Raw genomic sequence first — 25,773 nt, forward strand, 5'->3', positions numbered from 1 at the left:
TAAGTAGGAGAGATTATTTTATATTTGCTTGTTTTTAATTTTTACATGTAAAATTACCCGGACAGCATAATCACAAACACTTGGAGAATAGCAAAACCACAACAATTAAAAGAGAAAAAAACATTGGAAGGTAGTAAAACTACAAATAAATTTTAAGTTCTTCTTTCTACTTTTCTGCAGATTTCAAGTTGTCCCCAATGAACATAAGTTGCTTTTATAAAGGGTTAGAAACATAGTTTCGAATATTTTTGAAGTTTGTTTGCTCAAAGTGGAAAATGCTCTCCTCTCTCTGTTTCCTGAAAACTTGAACAACTCACTTTTCAGAGTTTCAAGCAACTAAGATTTATGCTGCTTTGGGGTATTCTCAGGGGTACTTCTATTTTCTCCAACTGACCATAAGGCAAACAAACGAGATGCAGAAGCAGTGGGTAAAATGGCAGGAGATGCCCTGGAGTCAAGGGAACCAGTGCCAGGGTGACTCTTACTGTGAACAGGTTCCGTCACCTTCTGGCCTCAGGTACCTCACCTACAGACGGAGGCTGTGGTCTCAGCCAGTCCTGCCCAGCTACGATGAACTAATTCCACTGCCTATAAGTCTGCTATGAATCCCATGTGTTATCCCAGCTAATAATTAATTAGTGGAGATATAAAATCAACTACTTTCATGAATAATACAATATAAATGCTCAAATTACTCACTGAATAATTTTCAATGAGAATTAGGAAAAGCATTTATTAAAAATTTATTCACACACATATACACATAAACTGGAATATCAGAAGTACATTTTTAAAAACAGAAAATAGGGCAAAAACATGATATATTCCAAGACTGTACTTTGACTAATTTTTATAACTTATTCCCTTAGCCTTCTGTCTAAAGATTAGGACACAAAAACAAGACTAAATACAAAAAAGCCTGGCTGTATTCAACAAGAAATTCCAGCCAGAAGCATTGGAATACACTCATGTCATCATTCACTAAAATATCTACTGAGCGTCAGGTACTGGAGACATAAGCTAAATAAGAAATGAAGGCATTCACAATCAGTGAAAGGGACAGATGTGAAAACAAATACAAAATAATGAAATAAATATAATAGCATAATCACACTCAAATCACAGTGAAATCAGAGGAGGGAGCAATACATTCTATGGGAAGAAGAGCCCCGGGGAGACACGGAGGAAGGGGGCTGCTCAGGCCGAATCACGAAGGATGGTGGATGGGTGAACGTGTGTTTCTGGTTTAATTTTATAATCTATGTCCACCCTGGATTCTTAACTGGAAAACATAATCTTCTGAGTCAGAGTATAGATGTGTTGCTTTTAGAGTGAGCTCCCTACCTGAGAAGCCCCAGAGGAAGCCTCGCCACAGCCTGCCCTCCCTTCCCTCTCCTTCTCTGACCCCAGTGCTCACCAACCCGAGTCTTGTCAACAGCAGATGGGAAAAGCCTCACTTCCTCTGGAAGGCCTCGAAGCACATGTTCAGGCACCTCGGCCAGGGTCTCGGCGGCTGCCACAGGTTCAGCGTTCTGCAAGTTAAGCAGCAGAAGGATAATAGCAAAAGGAAGAACACCCAGTTCCGTTTTGATTTTTTTCTGGCCCAATAAGCAAATAAGCAAAAATGTAACTGAAACCCGAAGCTGGCAAGCCAGACTAAGATGATGATGTCAAGCGTTTCAGGAGTTGCTTTGATGCTTGTGTCTGTGAGTCTCCAAAGGAAACCACTGTAACCTTCAAGCATGTCTGTGTTAATCTATTTTGTTCCAGCCACCTGTGGCCATTTTAAAACCATGTAGACCTCTGGCACCATATTGTTTTAAGCTCCCACAGAATCTGGCAGCAAAATACAGCTCAAGCTTACTTTTAAGTCATAGGCTACCATCAGCATTTAAGGACATTAAAAAAATAAAAACCAGCACTCCCTACTTAAATGAACACTGTTGGCACATGCTGTAAAGGCCATGCCAGCCAATCGGACCCCCCATCCCATCCATGCTTTCATCCCTCCAGCAACAACCCCTTGACAGGCTTGAGGATTCCCAGCAAGAACACTACAATTTATTCTGGGCCCTCCAAGGAAGTGGGACCTTTCCAGGAAACAGTACTATACGACTGTATACCAAGTAACTAAATAGCAAAGTCCCCACAATATCATAAAGTCTCTAAGAAATAGAGAATTTAGAAATTACTAAGTATATGCCAAAATTCTTAAGAAATAAGATTACTATTAGATATATGTATGTAAGGTAATGGAAAGGGGAGATTTGAGCCAACTCATAGAACATGACTGTTAGTCTAAAAATAACTTTCAAATCAAAGGAAAATCAAGTGGCTATTAACTGGCACCACATATACCCTGAAGAACTGATGTGCAGATCATGACCCCGCCAAGAATGATGGGTTTTGTAGTCTGAATGTTTTTTATTTCAGTGCAAAGGGAAACATTTCTCAAGGACTTTCAAAGAACCAACAGAGGCAAAAAAGCAAACCCCAAGCTAAAAAGATTAATTTTCCCAGAACAACGAAGATCTTGTAGTTTTTAAGAATGTTTTGTGCCAAGAAAAGAATATCATCCAAATTTTTGTACTCCTAGCATTTCAGTTTTTAAAAATACATATCAATAGGCTGCTTCGAGAGAAATAAATCCCGCAGCAACAAGCATGTCATTATGAAGGTCTGCTGTGCTATTTTGAGTTGAAATGTGCAAAAGTGGGCATCGAGGGACTAGGGTTCATTCCCTGGACAGGGCAAAGGTGACGGTACATACACTCCAGAAGCACAAACACTTCCATCCTGCTTGATTTATGCCTTGGTCCTGACAGTATCACCAAGCACAAGTTCAATGCCTTCCCAGACATGGGAATATCAAAACTGCCCCAGAAAATGGTCTTATGGTATTTTTCATTAGCTAAAGTGTGAACAGATTTAGCACACAAATTTCTCACTTCTAAATACAGTGCCCTCGTTTTAAAAATTTTAATGTATAAACTGGAATTCTGGAAACGTGAATAAATTTTTCCAAAGAGGGAAAAGGTATTAAATTGGTAGTTGCTACCCTAGGCTACATAATAATTATTTTTAACTTGGATAAATTACACAATATTAACAAGTACTAGCCGCAGTGATGAGTCCTCTATTAGCACATGGCCAGTTAGCACAGTCAGTGGGAATTTTCTTCCCCTTTCTCAGACGGGACCCAGGCGAAGATTTTAAAGCATCTGACACCACTTAACCTCCCCAGAAGCTTTGAAAAGACAGTGCATTAGCCAACTCAAACTGATACTTCCAGGCAGTATTACAATAATATTAATGACTTAATATGTGTACCGGGAACTTCCTCGGGCCTCAGTGCAAGGCACTGTGCTAACCATCTTGTGTGCAAGCTTACTCCAGAAAGCCCAAGAGGCAGGCACTGTCAATGCCCCCTCCCAGCTCCCCTCTCCCTCACCACACACACAGATGAGGAAACTGAGGTTAGGGAAGTGGTCCAAGCTGCTCAAGGACAGGATTTGAGACTCCGTCTGTCTATCCCCAGAGCCCGAGCCCATAACTACTGTGGTATTCGCAGTTAAAATTCTGCTAGATCGGGTATGAGGCCCTAATGTAAAACATGGTGACTATGGTTGACAGCATGTATTATAGAACTGAAACTTGCTAAGACAGTAGAACTTAAATGTTCTCACCGAAAAAAAGAAAAGAAAAAGATAAATATGCAAGGTGATGGGTATGTGAATTAACTAGACGGTAGGAATTCTTTCACAATGTATAGGTATATCAAACCACCACGATGTACACACACTTTAGACATCTTACAATTTTATTCGTCAATTATACCTCAATAAAGCAAAGATTTAAAAAAAGAAAAGATTCTGCTGGAATATAATCTGAGAACCTCTGCCCTAAAACCTCCAAACTTCCCCAGAAATGTCAACAGGAGATGGCGCCTAAAGCAGGATTGGTCATTCCCACAGGAAATTTGTAACTTGAGGATAAGTTGAAGATCATGGATATTAAAATTTCTGAGACACCTGTGAATATAAAGGATCTCAGCAGAAGTGCCACAGGAAAAAGAAATAAGGAAAGTTCCCATACACGTATTTAGTTGCTTTCAGCAAAACCATTATTTTTAATTTCGGTTCCTTTAGTTAGTAGAGGAAAGCCTTTTTTCCTGTTTATTTCAGTACCCTTCACACCACAAAGGGACTCAACTAAAACCGGAGGACCTCAGTCCAGACACTGGCCAGCTCCAGGGCCTTCCTCTCACCACTCCGGCTGTTGGACTCTCCACTGCAGTGGCTATGGCTGCAAACTGCATGGAACATCTTTAGGAAATCAGAAGTAGAAGAAGGTAGGACGGCTTGCCTAAACAGGACCACCCTCTCCCCCTTCCTTATTTTTCCTTCATAGCTCTTACCACAATTTTAAATAATTACTTGTATAATTATGTGTTTAATGCACCTCCCCCGTCAGACTGCAGGGAAGACAGATTGTGTCCATCTTACTGGATGTTGCATTCCCAGTGCTCAGCAACAGACTTGAAATGTTTGTCGTCACTTAAGTACTTGAATGAATAAATGATTCTTGCAAGTTAACTTAAACCTTTTTTTAGAAAAAGAAGGCTAGGAAAAAATTAAATAGCAGAGTCACCTATCTGAAAGCATTTTCTCTATGAGTGCCTGAATTTCTTGAATTTGAGGTAGGTATTTCTGGGTCAATGTAAGGATCCTTTTTTTAGAAAATGAGATATGCTCTCAATTCCAAGCAACCAGTTTACAAGTAAACCTTTGGAACAAAAGAACATTTAAAAGAAAATTTCTCTTCCCAACACACTCATAAACTGGGATCTCTTTCATATATACACACACACACACATCTCTTTTATATATATATATATACATCTAATACCATATATATATATATATATATATATATATATATATATGGTATTAGATAGATAGATAGATAGATAGATAGATAGTATTAGATGTAATACCATACTCTAAACAGGGTCATCTTGGTGCTTACACTAAAGAATCACAATCCTGGGAATACTTCTTAGGTTGATTTTGTCTAAAAGAAACTGTAACGTCCAGTTAATTTATTAAAAGATTTCTGAGTCCCTTCTGTGGGCCAGGCAACGTTTTAAGCATCACATATGCCTTAACAATGTTATTACTCTAGTGAAGAAGACAGACAAAATCAAAGATATACAATGCTTCGTACTTATTGATGCTCTGAAGAGAAATCAAGCACAAGAAGGGGACACAGTGATGGGAGAAGGGCTAGGGTGCTATTTTAGACAGAGGGCTTAAGGAAGACCTCTCTAGCAGTAGGAAGGGAATCGTGTGACAATATGCAGGAAAAACAGGCCAGGAAAGGACCTTGCTGAGTTAGGAATAAGCGTGGTGTGTTCAGAGAACAGACAGGCAAAGAGACCAATGTGTCCACAGCAGAGCGGGGAAGAGAAGAGAGGCCAGTGCTGTGTGTGTGTGTGTGTGGGGGGGGGGGTGATGCCACTGGAGAACCGTGAACCACACAGAATGAGAGGGGTAGAAGGTAAGCAGCCGGAGGCCAGGCTGCACACTCCAGGAGGGAACCCTGGCTGCTCCTCTTTCCAGAGGGGCCAACGGCCTCCCAGCACCCCATCCCTGCCGTCCCAGAATAAAGGCACATTCCCATTTCAAGGGTTTCTGACACTGACCACTGTGATAAGCACGGGGGAAGCTACGAGGACTTCTCTACTTTCCTGTTATGCAATAGAAAACCTAAGAACTCTTTAATTCCCTACTTAATGAAACAAGTATCAGTGAACTGATCTGGATTGGTATGTATTAAATTTAACGTAGTAAGTTTAAGTTAGTAAGTTAGTTATTAACTGTTAATTGACCTCCTTAATTCCATGCCTCCAACTTCCTACCTCAAAGTTAAAGAAAGTCAATATCCCCTCTCTCCCCCAACTAATGGCCACAAGTTGTCCACCATTCAATCACTAACAAACACTTCCCGCGTGCCTGCTCCGGGCTGGCATGTGCTGGCGGTGAAGATACTACGGTTAATACAGCTGACCCAGGCCCCCTTCTCAAGAGGTTCACTGGCAGAGGAACTCTTATTCTGCTTCCTAACACAAGAAACCTTACAGGTATTTGGAATCTCCAGCTTTGACCTTGCTGTGGAGCCTCTTAAAGGTCCTTCTACACTTTCCTGCAATACTCTTCCTCTGGCCGAGGATGACCTTCCCATGCTGGATCATGGGGAGCTCAGGGAACATGGCTCTCACTCCTTCCTCTGGGCCAAGCTCTGTGCTAACAAGCACTTTCTGCACATCTCCTCGCCGAATCCTCTCCATAGTCAGAGCTAACGCTGATGGAGTGAGTATTCAGGATACTAATCAGACACTATTCCAAGCTCTTTCTACAGCACCTCATTTCATCTTTACACTATCATGCTGGCTGCGGGTTCATTTATAACCCCATTTTACAGATGAAACTGAAACCTGCCTATACTCACAGCCAGTAAGTGGCGGAGGTAGGATTCAAACCCAGACAGTCACGCTTCAGGAGCAAGAATCCCAAATACCATGCCTAAGAGTAGCCCTGTCAAGTAACTTTCCCCAATTACATAAAGTAGTGGAGCCAAGGTAAATTCCAGACAGGAGTCCACATTTTAACTACTAAACCAGTGGGGTCTCGCACTATAATCCGGTGGTGCCTGGGAAGCCCTTTCGAGGGTCCACAAGGTCAGAGCCATTTTTATAATAATACTAAGATGTTATCTGCCTTTTTCACTCTCAGATGTGTACAGGTGCGTTTTCTGGAGGCTCTGACATGTGATGATGCCATCATTCCACTGGCTAATGGAATGTGTGATTGTTTAATCTTGTGTTTTAAATTTTCTGAGTCATGAATAAGGCCTGTAGTCTGACTAACATCACTATACCAAGTTGATTCCATGGTATTGATACTGTACCAGAGTTAAGACGTTACCATCGGGGAAGCTGAGTGCAGAGGACCATACAGGACTCTACTACTTTTGCAATTTCCTGTGAATCTAGAATTATTTCCCCCCCAAAGTTTTAAAATTTGTTTCAATGTCATGGTAAATATCCAAATACACAATCCACGTAAACAAAAAGCTTGAGAATGGCTGGAACTAAGGAAGACCACCCCTGACCTTCCGGTACCTCCCATCTCAGGACTGAGAGGCAGAGAACAGGAGGGTGTGGTGGCGCGAGGCGCGAGGGGAGAGGCTGGACCCACATATTTGTGCCGCCCCGCCTCCCCCCGTGCCAAGCTTCCCGAGAACAACTGGAGGGCGTGCTCCCCTATACGCACATGGGTTTGTTTGGTTTTTTTAAGGTTTCATTGCTACTCACCAAAGGAGAACAAGTAAAACAGACTAGAACAAACTGAGTTAAGTGGCTTCAAAATACTAAAGGCAACAACTTATCATTGATGCCCCTGTTAGGGCTCCTGCAAGGATGGACAAGGAGAACAGAGTTCCTACCCTTTGCTTTAAGCCCCAGATGGTGGGACTGCGACCCCATCAAGGCCTGAGGACTCCTAAGGGAGCCAGTGTGTGTCGGTGCTCCAGGCCCCCGCCCTACCCAGAGGAAGCCTGTCTCCACTGTCCTACCGGGCAAGGGTCCCCATCAGGCCTGCTTCCCACGCTCTCGCCTCTCGCTGCACGCTGCACTCTGACGCACTGACGGGTTGGCCTGTTTGATGGCCTCTCCACCAGAGGCAAAGCCGAGGTCCCAGACACACAGGGCAGGTCTGTTTCACTCGTCCTGCCCCCGGAGCCCGGCACAGGATGCGTAGCTCAGAGCAGTGGTTGCAGTGAACAGTCAAATAAACAAGTGTCTGGCAGTCAATGCCAAGAGGTCCAGGTGCAGAGACGGCTGTAAGTGGATACGGCTCGACTGGTAACGGAGTCCAGGGGAGTGGATGAGACTGGAGAGCCGAGAGCAAGAGAAGAGTGAGGACGAGCCCTCCGGACGCCACTATCCCACAGTGAAAGCAGCAGAGGAGGCCTAGAAGAAGACAGCCCAGAGGCAGTGAGGTATCAGAAAGGCCAGGAAAAGGTTCAAGGAAGGGAGAGAGGTCAACAGTCAAACGCTGCTGGTGAGGCTTCAAAATCTGCTGCATCTGATCCCTTCCTCCAGAGCCTGCCGCCGCCATCCTTTAAAGCTGAAATAGCACAGCAATCCCCACCCATCCAACAAATGTCCAGTCTCTGTCCCACGTGCCACCACAGCGCTACCCTAGGAACCTAGGAAAGCAACAAGGAGGACGTGGGGTCCTGCCCACCTGCGGCCCACAGCCTAACGTGGGAGACCGGCGGGATGTTCCCACCGGGACCACTGCAAGAAAGGGTGTGATAAACAGAGATAAGGAGGGGACTCTGCTTTAGTTAGGGTAGCTGGGGGTGGAGCAAGTGCATCTCAGAGAATGACATAGAGACCTGGACTTGAAAGATGAGAAGGAGCCATGTGTGAAGGACTGAGCATTCCAAAGAAACATCCTGAGGGGACAAAGGGCTTGGCAAGTTCAGGAACAAAAAGAGGCCACCGTGGCCAGGTCAGAGTGAGCCAGGGAGAAAGCAGAGGCAGCCGCCACCAGACCCTGCAGAACCTTCACGACCAAGGTGCGGAGACCAGCCGGCCTTTGGAGAGGGGTGGGGCACTGCAAGGTTTGGGGCAGGGGAGTAACAAGATGTGACAAAGTCTTCTGGCTTCTAGTCTATTCCATATCAACTTCTCCAAACCCTCTGCCTTCTCTATTAATCAACCTATAAAGTATCTGGTTCAAAACTCTTTTAAAAACATTCTAAATAAAATCCTGTAGTTCCTCTACTGGTTTTAGAAACGTTCACAGTTCAAGGGAAGCAAAGAAAATGAGGTACCTGAGAGCTTTCTCACCCTGACATACCCGTGCCCCTTGTCCAGAAGGTTCTGATGCAGGGTGGGAATGGAGTGGGGGCTGAGCAGGAAAAGGAGCTTTCTGTTGCCTCCCAGTGAGTCTGTTACTGGCAAGACTGAGTTGCAACTTCTCAAACTACCTTCATCCAAAGCAGCAAACTGTGGACCTACAGCCTTTCAAGTCAGATAGTTTGTTTGGTATACCCACAGATTTAAAAAAAAAAAAAAAATTCTATTGGAAGAAAACTCCCCATTTTACTCTTAAAAGTTCCTTCCTGAGGCTTCCCTGGTGATGCAGTGGTTGAGAATCTGCCTGCCAATGCAGGGGACACGGGTTCGAGCCCTTGTCTGGGAAGATCCCACGTGCCGCGGAGCAACTGGGCCCGTGAGCCACAATTACTGAGCCTGCGCGTCTGGAGCTTGTGCTCCGCAACAAGAGAGGCCGCGATAGTGAGAGGCCCGCGCACCGCAATGAAGAGTGGCCCCCGCTTGCCACAACTAGAGAAAGCCCTCGCACAGAAACGAAGACCCAGCACAGCCATAAATAAAAATAAATAAATAAAAAATTTTAAAAAAAGAAAAGAAAAAAAAGCTCCTTCCTGGCCCCTACAGGCACAACCCTCTGGCTCTTCCTGCCCTCACCAGCCTAGGTCCTCCTTCTCCTCTGGGGCTCTCCCAGCCTACAGTGACCCAGACCACTGGTCCTTCTGACCCTCAATTCCTCTGACCAGTCAATATCCTCTACATCCTTCCGGGTCAAGTTCACATCCCAGTTCCTCCATGAAGACATTCCAAACAATGCAGGATTGTCCACTTTTCTGGCTTCCTGTATGGTCAGCTTTATGCTCTATACATATAGTACTTCAAGGCACATGGAAAACGATTCCACGAGGAGAGACAGACTGTTGGTGAGACGATCAATTAGGAGGTTTAGTAAACAAGGAAGACATTAAAAACCTTAAAAAAACCAAACAAACCCTTGTGCCAGTCTCGGTCTGTACTCAAGCAGTAACATTGATTAGAAGGTATTTTACAGGGCAGAATCAAGACTTGGTTACTGGCTGAAGATGATAATAACAATACTTACAGTGTTCCCTATATGCCGGGCACTAGCCTTAGCGCTTTTCATTTATTACTCATTTACTCTTGCCCACAATCGTATGGAATGGGCACCGCTATTATCCCTATTTAACAGGTGAGAAACAAATACCAAGAAGGCAAGTGACTTGCCCAAGTTTACACAGCTGGAGGGGAATGTGAGTCACAAGACACCAAAGGTGAGGCAGAGCTAAACAACCCTATAACCTTCTCTACCAAAGCATTAATATCAGAACAACAAAAAATGTAAGACTTCTGCCACAGTTCCTTCCACAGTTATGTAAGGAAATGCTATTCAAGTTGCTAATTTCTTTTTTCAACTTTCAGAAATAATCTAATATTTTCATTTGGAAAGACAATGTCCTGGATTTTATAAAAATTGCTAATTTACCTAGTAAAATACATGATTCAAAATGAGATTTAAGGGCCATCATTATTCAATGCATTAGTTTCCTAAACTATACACTCACTAGTTGAGTTTTAAGTAATAACAACAGATTGGAATCACCTTACTTGGAAGGCTTTTTTAAAAATGTCTTTAGTGTCAAATTTGTATTTATAGTTACCTACAAAAAATATAATTCTATATTAATAATATGCTACAACAGCAAAAGTGGTTTTAATTTTTTACACCATATATATTTTTAGGATTAGAAAAAAAGCAGGGGAGATACCTAAAACGAAAGATAGTAGCCATCCCACAGTTTCACCAAATCTTTAGAAGTATGACTATGAACAGATTTATCTAGATGGTCAGATGGTCTCCCATAAAATATTTCCTGTAAAAGGAATAAACCACTAATATGCACAACAAATGGATGACCCTCAAAAACATACACTGACCAAAAGGAGATAAACACAAAGGAGCACATACTATATGATTCCATTGACCTGAAATTCTAGAATGGGAAAAACCAAACCACAGGGACAGAGAGCAGATCAGTGGTTGCCTGGGGTAGGGGCTCAGGGGAGGACTAACTCCAGAACAGCAAGAAGGAACTTTTGAGGGTGATGGAAATGTCCTATATCTTGACAGTGATGGTGGTTACATGAGTGTAGACATTTGTCAAAACTCAACACTTCGAATGAGTATATTTCATTACACATAAATTATACCTCAAAGTTGATTTTTAAAGTAAAATAAGTAAATGAATCCTATACTCTCCTCTTTAAAGCGTGCTAAAATGAGACTTTAATGCTCTGAGAAAATAAAGAACAAAATTACCAATGCCATAGAAAAAAATTTTTTTCAAGATTTTTCTTTAACCCAAGTCAAGCATTCCTCTGCTCAAAAACCTCCAAAGGTGTCCCATCTCCCTGAGCAAAGTCCACTCTGGTCCTCACAATGACCACAGGTCTGACCCAACACCTCTCTGACCCCATCCGCTCTGCTTCAGGCACGTGTGCTCTGGAACCAGCCTGCTCCACTTCCTCCCTACACCTCTCTCTTCACACTCTCAAATAAACAGTCACTGTGTTTAATATGTATCAGAACACTGGCACTGACTGCTATTACATAAGGCTGTATGCACTATCTTACACAGGCAACACATACTAATGTCTTTATTTTTATTATTATTTTTTTAAAGATGCTAAATAGAGTTCCTTTTTTTTTTTTTAATTATTTTATTTCATTTATTTTTGGCTGCGTTGGGTCTTTGTTGCTGCGCGCGGGCTTCCTCTAGTTGTGGTGAGCGGGTGCTACTTTTCGTTGCGGTGCACGGGCTTCTCATTGCAGTGGTTTCTCTTGTTGCGGAGCACGGGCTCTAGGCGCGCGGGCTTCAGTAGTTGTGGCACGTGGGCTCAGTAGTTGTGGCTCGCGGGCTCTAGAGCACAGGCTCAGTAGTTGCGGCACACGGGCTTAGTTGCTCCGCGGCATGTGGGATCTTCCTGGACCAGGGCTTGAACCCGTGTCCCCTGCATTGGCAGGCGGATTCTTAACCACTGCGCCACCAGGGAAGTCCCTAATGTCTTTATTTTTTAAAATATAAGAATAAGCAAGCTTTACTGGTATTTCATTTAAATTTATATCAGTAACTCCTTTTATACACTTCATCCAAAGACTGATCATAAATGACTACATCAGTTTTAACCTATTTAATTAAAGCACCTCGTTTCTTACATCACTGGGGAGCAACAGCAGTGGGTGACAGGAGAGATCAGATTCCACATCCCTTAATATTAAGAACACAACATTGTATATTCACACTAAGATACATATTCCTGCCACAACAGACTAATACTAATCACCATAGCAATTGTTGTCACCAGCAAAAGACATGCAAGAATCAGAGAGTATTAACACACTCAAATTCCATGAACAATTCTTCTTTGTTTAGACTCGCAAACAATACTCTTAGTTACTATTCTGGGGGCAAACAATGGAGGAAAAAAAATCAAACAAGCTTCAGTTTCCTAAAATAGCATTAAATTGTATTTGGTTAAGGAATGAGTACGACTGCAATTAACAACAAGCAGATGGGGACACAGAACAAGAAAATCTTATACACCATCTCTGCAAAAGAACAGCAGTCAAATAGTTCTGAAAACACTTTCAAAAGTACCCTCTTTCAAAAAGCTGGCAGGTCCATTAAGCTTCCAACTAAAGCAACTGTCCTCGAATATGGTGTTAATAGTGAACAAACATATTACTACATTCTTGCCCCTAACAATCCAGTCTCTGCAGCACAGGAAGAACGATATTCTAAAAAGTGGAAACCAGATGTCTCTGTCCAGTGGCTTCCCACTGCATTTAGAAGAATAGAAGATAAACTTCTCCTCACGGCCCTGAAGGCCCTATAAATCTGGCCCTCATCCCTCACACCCACTTCATCCTGTCCAGAGTCCCTGATGCTCGTCAAGCTCCAGCCCCTGGCCTGCTCTCCGTTCCTTGAACCAGCAGGCTCAGTCTCACCTCAGAGCCTTTGCACTCACTGTTTGTTCACTCTGCCTAGAATTTCTTTCCCCAGATCTTCATATATCTGGCTCTGGGTTATGACTTGAGTCTCTGTTCTATTATTAATCACTTCTTCAGAACAGCCTTCCCTGACCATGTAATCCAGAGAACCTCTCCACCCATCATTCTTTATCACGTTACCTTATTTCACTGTCTTCAGAGCACTTTTCACTATCTGAAATTATCTTGTTTGTCATCCTGCTTTTCAACTGTCTCCCTCTAAAAGTATGTGTTACAAAGCTGAGCCCTTGCCTACCTAGTTCCCTGAAGGCAGAATCCACAACACACTGGGATGCAGTCTATGCAGGATGAATGAGGGGATGAGAGAACATTCACAACAGCTGAAGTAATGGAATATGGATCTTTCCATTATTCTGATGGCTTATCACAATTCTCAGGGTTGGGTCTGCAGCATCAGTGATTAAAAGCTTCTTCTGTTATTTTAGTAAGTAAAACTTTAAAACAGGTTTGGAACGCTAAATTGCTTTGCTACTGATCACTGGCGATACCATAGACCAGTGGTCCCCAACCTTTTTGGCACCAGGGACCAGTTTCGTGGAAGACAATTTTTTCCACGGGGGCGGTGGGGCGAGTGGTCCAGGTGGGAACATGAGCGATGGGAAGCAGCAGATGAAGCTTTGCTCACTCGCCCACCACTCACCTCCTGCTGTGCGGCCCAATTCCGGTCTGCCGCCCAGGGGCTGGGGACCCCTCCCATAGATGACTGATCAGTATACAGAGATGCTGCAATCATAAAACTACTATACTGATAAAAAGTTTCATATATTAGTAACAATTTGAGTTATATAAAGATTCTTTAAAAAAAAAACTAAGTGTGATTCAATAAGTTAGTAATCAAGACAGCAGTATTAAACCATTAGGGCTTAAACTTACACAATGTTATATGTCAATTATATCTCAATAAAGCAGGAAAAAAAAAAATCACTGGGGCTGTACCTAAATATTATAGTTCTCTTCTCCTCCCAAGCACCTGATGGGTTTGCACTGCTTTCCCCACTTGAGTTTTAAGTTCAATGCAACCATTGGAGTAATTCTAGCCAATTAAGCAGAAGTAGAAGAAACATGTACTGAGACAAAGCCTCCATCATCCTTGGTTCTTAAGCAACTAAAACAGCAGATCCACACTGGATGTGCAGCAAGAACAAGAAATAAATGGCTGCTGTGTAAGACCCTGAGATTTTGGAGCTGCCTGTCTGTAAGTGCAGCATAACACAGCTTATCCTGACTGGTACAGCAGTATAGCATGGTGACCAAGAACCCCTGGGCTTTGGAATCTGACTGGCCTGAATGAGAATCAGATTCAGATTGAATCTGAGTGAATCAGAGCTCTATCACTTACTGTTTGAGTGATCACGGGCCTCTGGCCTTAATGTCTTCATCCATAAAATAGTTATAATACCTACTCTTCATAGAGTGGTTGCAAAAGACTGAATTGAAAGAATATGTATGTAATACGCATTGCAGTGCCTGGCATGTTGGTTAAGCACTCACTACGTAGCAAGTGGCATTAAACCCTAGAACATCTACTTTAAGCGACTAAGAGCATATTTGCATTATGGAACTTTGCTCACCTTGGATGTTCTACAAAGTAAAGCATTCTAAACTCTTTGTCCATGAGACAGCCATTTATAAAGTTCTGGATTCTCCTAGATAAATCTAGGAAATGATAAGAAGAATAGTGGAACAACTCAAAGTTAATAGGGATGGGTGTGGAATGACAATGAAGCAAGTAAAGGATATCTGTAATTTGAAAGTGGAAAGAAAAGAAAATGGAGAGTGAGGGGAGGAGATACAGTGGCTGCAAAGGCTGGATTCTAATTAGAAAGATAAGAGATAGTAAGAAAGGGGTAAGTGCTGAGAACAGACAGAAAGAGAAAGAAGGACAAAAAGCATGTGGGTCTGGAGCTCTGTGGAGCCCAGGGCTGAGGGTGGAGGGAGAGCCCGGCTAGCCACACCAGGAACGACTTGGAACATATTGATAAGACAGCAGTTCAAACTGCTGCTTCAACAGTCAGTGTTTAAAATGTCAGGAGGCTTTGGACTCTGCTGTTTCTTCTAAAGGACTCACTTGTAAACAATATGGTATGCTCACTCCTGGGATCCTTTGGCTCCTAAAACTCAGCTGTCAGGCATGTATGAATGAAAGATTCTGTGCTATTGTCTTAGAAACTACACCAATCATAAGAGACAGATCTGACAGCTAAAATTCACCAAAGCAATGCTGATCAGTCCCTAGAGAGAAAAATCTAACCCTAACGTCACCATCAAGATTTTAATTAAAAATCAATCTGGTTCAAGTTAAAACTTTTTTAATACCTGAATTTTTGTGTAGTTGTTTTGAAGCTTTTCAAGCACTTACTGCTCAATTTCACTGGCTGAAAATAAGAATAAATACAAGAGGGAAAAACATGAAGTGTCCTGAAACAATTCTTAATTTTTAAAAATCACTGGGACAATTGCTGAAAAACACTCATAGATTGTATGTCATGCTATAGTAATCAGGTCTCAATATCATGGGACTAATACTCCTCAAATAATAAAAATATAACTAATGATGCTGAAAATTTTACTCATAAAAAGCGGACAATTTTTATAATCCAAATAAAAGTTTCACTACTACCAAGCCATTTAAATGACACCCAAATCAGAAATGTGCTAGCCACTAGAAACATAAGAGGACACTTTTCCACTGATACTTGGCATTTGGCATCAAAGGCAGTCCTCTGTAGATCTGATATTAAAACTTGTCAAGAGCAAAACCAAATTGTAAAAGATCCAAAACAAGAAATGGTTATTACTATGACTCCTTTGAATGGCATGTGGACTTTCTTCAAACACGAGTCCTTCTGATATAAATGGAATATTAAAGCGAAAGTGTGAGGTGTCAAACAGGTCTAAACACATTCAAAATGAAATATTATTAGCTTAGCACAGTTAGCCACCTGAAATAAATGGCTGTTGAAGAGTGATGCAACCTAAGTGATGTCAATATTTGGATTCCACTTTGGAAGCATTCACCATCGTTCCAATCCAGAATCGAGACTCCTCTAACAACAGCTCCGAGGCAGTAGGAAAGCAAGTTCCATGGGGAGACCAGGTCAGCGTTAAGACTCAATCTTAAAAAAGGAAAATAAATGAACTCTACGACATATATCCGCACGTAACTTTGATGGACAATGGCTATGAACAATCCATTCTGTTCTCTTTTCCCTCCCCCATCTCACCATTTCAAAAATAATTTGCCTTCAAAAGCATGTCAGTAAATCTGCAAGCTTTAAAATAATAGCAACCATGTGCCCCATGTGTTTGCCAGATTCATGTTTTATGACGTATAGACCTCTGCATTAAAATCAACGAATTTTTGATAAAGAAAGTAATGAAAAGAAATCAAAAGAATCCATTCCAAAAACTTCACGCCTCTCAACCCCAACACAGGACTGAATTTATTAAACTTGGTCACTTAATGAAATTGGAGTTGTGAGCTCCAGTTAGACGCACCTGTAAATGGTAAAAAAGGTGTCCGAAGTTTCAGTTGATTGAGAGTACAAAATGTTTTCAAGCCTGATAGTTTTAAGCTAAACACCAAAAATTACAGACTTCACACTTTTAAGTTCTGTCCTTCATATTTTAAAAAAAAAGAGTTTTATAAAGATTTCAAAAGAGAATGTTTCTGATATCCATACATTTCTATAACTGCAAGTGAAATGATATTAAGACCAGAAAATAAGAATCCTACTTTAGAACATATAAAATCTACATAACTGGTTCTACTCATCAGAACACCCTTGAGGCTACAGAAATACCCGTAGCAGAATTGTTTAATCTCCAGGTAATCCCACACCCTCCTGTAAGGAGAAATACATCTTACATTTCAATATCTGCCCTCTTGTTTTTATTCTAAACGGGTTTTTCAAGGACAGAATGCTTAAAGTTTTCCATTCAGTTTTGGTCTCTAAAAATAACTTCCAATTTTCCCTGTGCAACCAATGGGTTATTACAAAATAAAAAGTACTAAAAATGAAAGCTTAATAAGCTTCAAAACAAAAACAAAAAAATAACACTAGAGTGTGGCAGGGAAGGTAAAAAAAGAAAGTCTGAACTAAGGTCCCTACGAATGAGTCCTCTACTCAGGGTTCCACAGAAACGCCAAATCACGCCAAAACAATGCACACTCCACGAACAAACACACACTATGAAAATGATGAACTAATGAATGGTATTAAGAAACAGAAAGGAAAATCTGGGAGGAATGAAGGTGTGTGTTACTATCTTTTAAAAATCAAGAACTGGTCTAACATCTAGGTAATGTATTTGTATAAATTCTTATTTTTAAACTCACCTGATTCATTTTCAATTCCTGTTGTGTTCTGAAAAGATACACACAACAAAGAAACTTCTTTGATTACATGAGCCCTAAAAAGAAAAACAGACAATTGTGATATGTACCTGCCTACAATTTTACAGTGATTTAAAACTACATACAGAACTGTAGAGTTTGCTCAAAGGGCTATTCATAAAGCAACTCCATGACAGATCAACTTCAATATATGCTGAGAACTTACTTTGCAGATTTATTATCTACAATAAAATAGATGTCTTACTATTCTTTACTGAGGCTTCATTGTACTCTACAATTGAGAGCAGACTCATTAGAATGACATCAAATTTTTGCTTTGGAACTGAATCATCCCTAAGAAGAAATAAATTAGCTTTGTTAACAGAAACACAAAGCAGTGCTGAGTAACTTATTATGCAATGTAAATGTTCTTCTTTTACTTATATCAATACTGTGTTGAATACAAACACAATTAGACCCCTATACGTTATTTTGTTTTTCAAGTTCCTGAAGTAGAAAGGTGGATTTACTAACATTTCCATGGAGAGTTCTCTTTGAGGAAAAGAATGAAAACTTTGAAGTAAAATGCAAATGTTTTAATAAAAGCTGTTTGGAAAGACCTACACTTATTCCTTTAAAAATTTTCTTCAATTTATTCATAGTATAGTAACAAGAAGACAAAATCATTTCTTGGAAATGCAAATGACGTACCTGTCTCTAGATAACAACCTATGAAGATGGTCCTTTCTGCAACGTTCTCTCTTAGGAGTCATTTGATGTCATTCATAATACATGAAAATCATGAGAGTAGCACTTCCACTGTAATATTCTTGTTTGCAGCATGTATACATACACATCATTAAGCATAATTCTATTTCTTCACGAATTTACCTATATTTATGTTTCCTTCCTAGACCCACAAGACTCCGCTCACATTGTAACTTCATGTTCTAACTGCTAATAAACCAAAGAAAGTATAATTCAGGGACATTATTCGCCCGAGAATATACCTGCCACTGGGCAGATAGCCTGCCCACTATCCTAAAGAATAGTGCTTTGACGTTTCACCCCATTTCATTAATATGGATCGTTTTGGGTTTTTTTCCTTGAGCTCTTTAACCACACTCACCTGGATCACCTTTAACAAAGGCACTAGATTTAAGCTAGGGCCTGGTCACCTGAACTAGTTTTTATTCATAACTGGCACAGGGAATGTATTTGATAACCTGGAATTTGTTAGAGAGCTCAGCGCTATACAAATATAAACTTTTATGAAGTAAATACTCAGTGAATACAATTTCAGAAAACTGGTGGTTAACCCATGAAGTCCATTCCTTTAAATTTTAACATTAAGCATCTTTCTCACATATTTTTAACATGTCCTTCCTTAATATATGCATCCTTTATTGAATATAATCCATCCTTTTCTATGAGACTTGAAATCATTATGAAGTTTAAAATGTGTATTTGTCAAACAGTGATGAGATTAGTGGCCCCTGAGGCGTGCACGCCCGACCCCCTCTACCAAATGCCTACTGACAGCCGTACAATTCCACCAGGAGGACCTTGTGTGACACCTTAGGGCCCCAGAAGTGAATGAAATGGCACGGGTTTCATCTGCCCTCTCACTAAACTTTCAGAGGTGGATTTACTAACGTTGGCCACGAAGAGTTCGCTTTGAGAAAAAACCTGCAGTAAAATGCAAATGTTTTAATGAAAAAGATCTTTGAAAAGATGCTTTATCATTTCCTTTGGTTTGTCTTTTCCTTCTCACAGGAATCATCGGTATCATTTATGAAGCTTCTTCTAAGACTAGCAGGCACTGTGCTACTGTCAAATAAATCAGCTCTGTTAATTTTCACAAGGTTAGTCTCTCAACTAACGACACAGACTCAAGGAAGTTAAGATAACTCCGCCACAGTATCATAATTTTGGTGTCTGCTATGGTTTCTTAACCATATTTCACCAGCTTCTTACTCTTGCCTCACCTTGCACCTACTACGTGCCAGGCTCTGCTTCTGAACAGACAGCACACGGATCCCTGCCCTCTCAGGAAGGGGACCACAGGAAACAAACAAGCAAGTAAAATGTGCAGTAAGTCAGATCATGAACATGCTTTAGAGAAAAACGGAGAGGCACGTGGAGAGGAAGGACAGGGATACAGGGGTTATAAACTGTCTCTATCTCACTGCCTGTGAATCCATCAGTATGGTCAGAGAAGGCCTCACTGAGAAGGGACACCTGCTAAAAGCTGGAAGGAGAAGAGCTGAGAGTCAGGAAGGGATACGGGAGGAGCATGATAAGGGAGTAAGACTGTACACAGTAGACGAGAGGCCTAGTGCAGGAGGTGATGGTACAGGGTGGAGAGGGGAACAGGGGAGGCAGATTTAAGCACAGGCTTTGCAAGGTAAGCGCTGTTCACCAGAATGGCTATAGCTTTTCCAACCAGAGATGGAAAGCCACTGGGAGGCTTAAGGTGGCAGAAGTGACCTAGTGTGACTTAGATTTAAAAAGAGACTGTAAGGGGGTAGGGTGGAAGCAAGCAGACCTCTTAGGAGGCTAATGCCCCAATATAGGCAAGAGATGATAGTGTCTTGGCCCAGGTAGCAGAGGAGGTATGAGAAGTCATTGGATCCTGGATCTATTTTTAAAATAGAGTCCCCAGGATTTGCTGCCAGATTCGATACTATGTATGAAAAAAAGAGAGGAAGTGAAGGATGACACCAGGGTTTTTATCCTAAGGACATGGAAGAATGGAGCTGCCATTTTCTGAGATGCTGTCTCCTTCTTTCCATCTGCTTTTCATCTGTTTTTCGCTCTTTATTTAAAACATCTTCCCTTCCTTTTCCTCCCGTTTTGTAGTTGCTGGCTCACAGGCACAAACCAAACCACTTAGATACTGCGACATCTAAAAATGAATAACTAAAATATTAAAGTACTGGAAACATCTTAGTCTTTCATTTATCTCAATGAATCTTTTTCTTAATAAAAAAGTTACAGTATAATTCAGATATTAATAATCTTCTCTCTGACTTTCTACACTGTCTGTTCCCTCTCTGTCCAAACAGGAATGCACCCATCATTTCTTTCCAGAGACCAGAGGATCTTAACACCTCTTTCTTTAAGGGTTCACAATGAGCCTGTATGCTTAGAGCCTCCTCTCTATCACTTCTAATCCTAATTGCTAAAAACCAGACCCTCATTTTTTTTTCTTTCTCCCTCTTGACTCACAACACTGTCAAATTATATATCTAAAATATTTTACAATAATCAAGAACAATGCAAATCTGACACTGACTTCTCAAATGATATTTTAAATTAGATTTATTAAACTATACTAAAAACAAGGGATGTTACAAGAAAAGAACTGAGATTTTAGCAGTCCCTCTCAACAGAGGACCACTGCATTTTGAGCTGGAGAGCTCTTGTGCAGGACTGTCCCTTCCATTAAGGCCACTCAGCACTGCCCTGCGTAATCAATGCCAGCAGTCCCTCCGAGCATTTTGACAACCAAAAATACCTACACACATCCCCAGATACCCTCCCAGTGGAGAACCTCTGAACTGTAGTAATCATGTACTAGCTACAATATGATAATATATTTTAGAGCAACTATAGATTCTAAACATTGTCATTGGAATAACTTCCTTAAGATTCCTCCAGGATTGCAAAACCCCTCTGGAAGTGCATGGCAATTCTACGTACCTTTCATATTCAGTGTTGACTTCAATAGCATTGATTTATGTACCCCCTTATCTAACTCAGGTATCTCAAGGTCTAAGTTTTACCAAATGTAAGAACTTGAAGTATCAATCCTATCAGTGTAGAAGCAGAGAGAAATCTTTCCACATCTGTCACCGAAACTTAATAATTCTATCAAACTTTAAAAAACGCTTAATAAAGTGCCTTCAGTTTTCCAATGGTAAATAACGAAAATCTTAAAATCCCTAGGACTTCTCTGGCCCTGGATTCTGTCTTAGTTTCTTTTTTGGATTTCTATGCCTGACCAAATCTTCTTTAGTATGTCTACACTCCCCTTCTATTCTACCTGTTGACGTTTTTCAGATAAAGTATATTAGACAGATATACAAATTTAGAGCATGTGAATTTCTATCACCAACTATACTTTACTAACAGCGTACACTCTTACAAAACTAAGAGCTTGATCTTGATTTAACAGATCCAAGGTTTGAATAATATACACGTACTTAACTTTTCAAGATACTGCTTTTAATTTCTAGGGCAAATCTTCATTACAAATATTTAGCTTAATAATATCATAAAGATGATTTGATTATACATGATCAGTATGAATACAGCAACAATAAAATAATTAGGGTCTTTATTCAAATGCCAGTCCCTTAGAAAGTCAAGACAACCTCAGCAACTGTTAAGCTGCTGTCATCTGACATGGAGGCCAGAGACCAGAAAATCTAGAAATATGCAGGAAACCCCATAGAAATATGGAGTCCCAGGGTCAGACCGGCTCTGCAGCCCCAGCCATACCTCTATCACCCATCCTCTGAGATAAGGCAGATTAAAAAAAGATAGACACAAACTAACATTAATGCAATACATCTAACACGTCAATCTGTCGTATCTGTCCTTTGCAGACTTGTGAAGCCTACAAAACTATATGAAAAGCCTTTAAAGAAAAAGCAATAGCAGATTCTTTAAGATTAGTTTAAGTCTGGGAGGAAAGGGAAAGAATTAGGAAAATAATTATTTGATTCGCATATTCACCTATAAGTTACTGATAATTACTTTACAGTTATTCTTTTGAATCAGTTTAGATCTTTTGGGCTATCTGGAAAATAATCAAATTTGCAACATTCACTTAGAGGTTACTAGTATTGTAATTATTCTCTTAGATTACAAAAAAATCCCACATTGTAACATCAAGACTCAGAAGAAACTAACTTTTTTTTTTTTTAATAAATTTATTTATTTATTTTTGGCTGTGTTGGGTCTTCGTTTCTGTGCGAGAGCTTTCTCTAGTTGCGGCAAGCGGGGGCCACTCTTCATCGCGGTGCGCGGGCCTCTCACTATCGCGGCCTCTCTTGTTGCGGAGCACAGGCTCCAGACGCGCAGGCTCAGTAGTTGTGGCTCACGGGCGTAGTCGCTCCGCGGCATGTGGGATCTTCCCAGACCAGGGCTCGAACCCGTGTCCCCTGCATTGGCAGGCAGATTCTCAACCACTGCGCCACCAGGAAAGCCCGAAACTAACTTTTAAGATTCAGGAAGCAACACATAGCTTACGGACAAAGAGTAAAACAGAAATAAGAGAACTAGCATGACTGTATCAAAATTTTTAAAATCATAAATACACTGAAAAATGGACTAGATGCCAAAAAAAAAGTTTTAAAAATATCACTTTGTAAAAGGAGTCTTGGAAAGTTTATGACCTACATTAAGAAAAATTATTCTAAAACTAATCACTACATAAAGTAGATCTCTCATGGTAAATGAATATCATTGTAGTAAACACAGAGATGATTAAGCTTTTTGCGGAGTAGATTTACAGTGCTTAACGCTGATCTTAGCTTTCTCAACCAAAAGATTCTTGCAATCCAGAAACTTATAGAAAAATAAGCAAAATATCTAAATTATGCCAACTTCTCAAACGCAGTTTTTGTTAACAAACACAGCTGATGTACTCACTATAAAAAACTACCATTCATAATTCCTACCAGAAGAATGGAATCACCAAGTTACAATCTATAAACTCTAGCTATCAATATGAAAACTTTTAGCATCTATTCGTTGGATTAAGCAAAAGCACATAATTCATAAACATTGAATCTGCCTAGGAATTTGCTAAATGAAAAAATCATTCATTTTCCTTTTCTAAAATAATATATAAATTTCACAAGAATAATCATCCAGAACATCCAGTTTCACACTGAAAAATATACCCCCAACTCTCCTTTTAAAAAGCAGACTATATCACCAAATTAAATAAGCTAAAGTGGAAAAAATCAAAACTGGTATGTTTATCATTTTCAGCATAAGGAGTCTGTGTGTTTGTGTGTGTGTGTGTGTGTGTGTAAAGAGACTGAGAATACAGCAAAGATTTGGTAATTCTTTGGTAAATCAGAGAATATGAACTCTTACTGCTTTAAACGGCTCATGTTTCTTACCCTCTAGAATGATTTCCACCCAAGGCAAAAGGCAATGGTATAACAAAGCATATCACACAGAGGAATTTCCCCACCTAAAGTGTATATTAAGAGATACAAAGACAACAGAATGCTCACAAATAAACCAGTGATTTCTCCCATTTCAATAAACTGGTTTCCTCAATGAGGCCCAGAATACCACAGACAAATATCCCAGAGCCTGATTCCCCAAATTCATAGAGCAGTGTCCTGACACCAACCTAAATAAGGAAGCAGAGTTTAGAGAATTCACTCCAGGTGAGAGAATTCGATATTGACAACACAGTTTCCACAGAACTGAGGGGAAAACCAGAAGGTCCGCTGTTTTGAATGGCTTCAGAGCCACAGAGCTCCGGTGAGACAATGAGGTTGATTATAGAGTTTTTGTTTGAAACATCTAAGTTAAACAACACCACAGCAGAATGTTAAATAAGAGACCAGCAGATAAACTAGGAGAGTACTGTAAATCCAAATTTAGATTATGGCTCTTCAGGGGTTTTTTCTTCCCCTAGAATATCTCCCCTTCACTTGAAAAAAAAAAAAAATTAAAAGGAAATTTTTCAAAAAACACTGCTCCAAGCATCCACTAATAAAGAGCTAGCTTAGCAATAAATGTATAGCAATTGCTGATTACTTATCATTTACCTGGTGATGTTATGGATGGCTACTATTATACGCTCTCCCTATTCTTTTGACTAAATGTATACATCTATGTCATTATATTACGCTGAACGTGTAATTTATTACATCAAAAATTTCAGGTTTTGTTTAGGGTTTCTACAGTAATTCTACAAATGCTTTCCATTTTTCCATCTTTCCAGCCAGTCCCTGCTGTCTGATGAGAACTGTGCACAGATTCAAGATCATTATTACAACTCCCATCTCTCCCCAGAAAAGGACAGCTGAACCAACTGTTGACTGTATATTCTACAAAACAGCATTGAACTCAAAGAAGTTCCTATGAAATGATACTTTTCTAACATTTTCCCTATGTTAGATGTGTAAAAACTTTAAATTATTATAAAAGGAAAATTAGTCGATTCTTTCCTAACACTCAAATGCCAAGCTTCCAAGTCAAACACAAATTTTCTAAAAGCAAGATGCCCCATGATAGTTCACAATTCCCAAAATAAAATGAGTTCTCAATTGACCCCTTTGAGTTATTTTTCTTCCACTGGAGTTGCCAAAGCAGATGTTACTTATGTGATTAAACATTTAAAATTGAGAGATTTTCAAGAACCCCCAAAATACTTCTGAATCTCCTTTAAAAGGGAAGAAGGCTTCAGTAACGTGAGGCTCTTGTCCCGGCTCTCAAGTATGCACTTTCTCACTTTCTGAGCATTAATACAGTCACTTTACAAGTGGCTGCTCGGAACTTTTTTGGTTTTTCCTACACGATAAAATACATAGGAAAACTCACCCTCCACAAACTACACATAAATGACACGGAGGCTTCCGAAATTCATAAGTGAATAACATAGAGCAAAATCACAAGTTACACCAGATAAAGTGACAACTTAAACTATATTTCACTAAGATGCCGGGCTCACAATCACCACAAGATTCTAGAGGTCTTCTCCCAAGAGTTTATTATTATTTTGGTAGGGAGTGACTCTTCTACTTTAAATAAAACTGAGGTTTGGAGCCTATCCTCTAAATATGTGACTATTTCTGTTCTCAAGAGCATTTTAAAATAATAGCAACACCTACTGTTTGCAGAGCAATGTCAGTGTACTGCTCTACAGTTTAAGAAGCTCTGCACACACATGAATTTTTATTGTTTAAAGGGAAGTATGCTTCCTCAAAATAAATTATTCGTGGTTCTCGTTTCAAGGTAAAGAGGAATGCCCGCCCCCCATGTACGATACAGAGGATGAAAGACAACCCCTCGGTGCCATCCGCTATAGTAAGCCAGCCAGTGCCACTCAAGTGAGGGTGTGTGCAGAGCAGTGATAGGCTAGATGGGATAGTTCTAGGGGCGTTTAAGTTCCAGATTAAAAGTAAACTTGGCCTGTGGGTAACGTTCCCCAGGTAGTGAGGGAGGAGTTATTATCCACCAGCCTCCCTCCTGACCCACTCCACAGGCCCTGAGGGTCTTCAGAGAAAGACGGAAGAGGGATTACTTAAAAGCAGAGCCGGTGAACGTATGCAGGCAGGAGGCCAGGGAAAGAGCCTGCTTTCAGGACTGCCCATCAGCAAGGCAGCTTCGGCCACCTGGGGTGGGCAACTTGCCCCAGAGGAGTTTCTGACTGAGAAGTGCCACAAACAAAGCAATGCCTAACAG

At 40.6% G+C, this 25,773-nt stretch overlaps 1 protein-coding gene across 6 annotated transcripts in view; it reads right to left on the reverse strand.

The window, feature by feature from the left end:
* Nucleotides 1-25,773, reverse strand: part of PRDM2 (PR/SET domain 2) — a 118,538-nt gene that overhangs the window by 86,953 nt on the left and 5,812 nt on the right. For 4 of the 6 annotated variants that reach the window (XM_061184929.1, XM_061184922.1, XM_061184923.1 and 1 more), the window contains exons 2-3: nt 17,335-17,408; nt 1,418-1,532 (exon numbers count right to left, since the gene is read on the reverse strand). In XM_061184929.1, the coding sequence (XP_061040912.1) occupies nt 1,418-1,532; nt 17,335-17,343 (124 nt within the window). In that variant the 5' untranslated portion in view covers nt 17,344-17,408. Of the gene's footprint in view, nt 1-1,417; nt 1,533-17,334; nt 17,409-25,773 lie in introns of those variants that run through there. The other 2 variants (XM_061184927.1, XM_061184925.1) reach the window with 2 other exon arrangements.

The sequence above is a fragment of the Eubalaena glacialis genome, chromosome 3 (assembly GCF_028564815.1).
Source record: "Eubalaena glacialis isolate mEubGla1 chromosome 3, mEubGla1.1.hap2.+ XY, whole genome shotgun sequence".
Lineage (NCBI taxonomy): Eukaryota > Metazoa > Chordata > Mammalia > Artiodactyla > Balaenidae > Eubalaena > Eubalaena glacialis.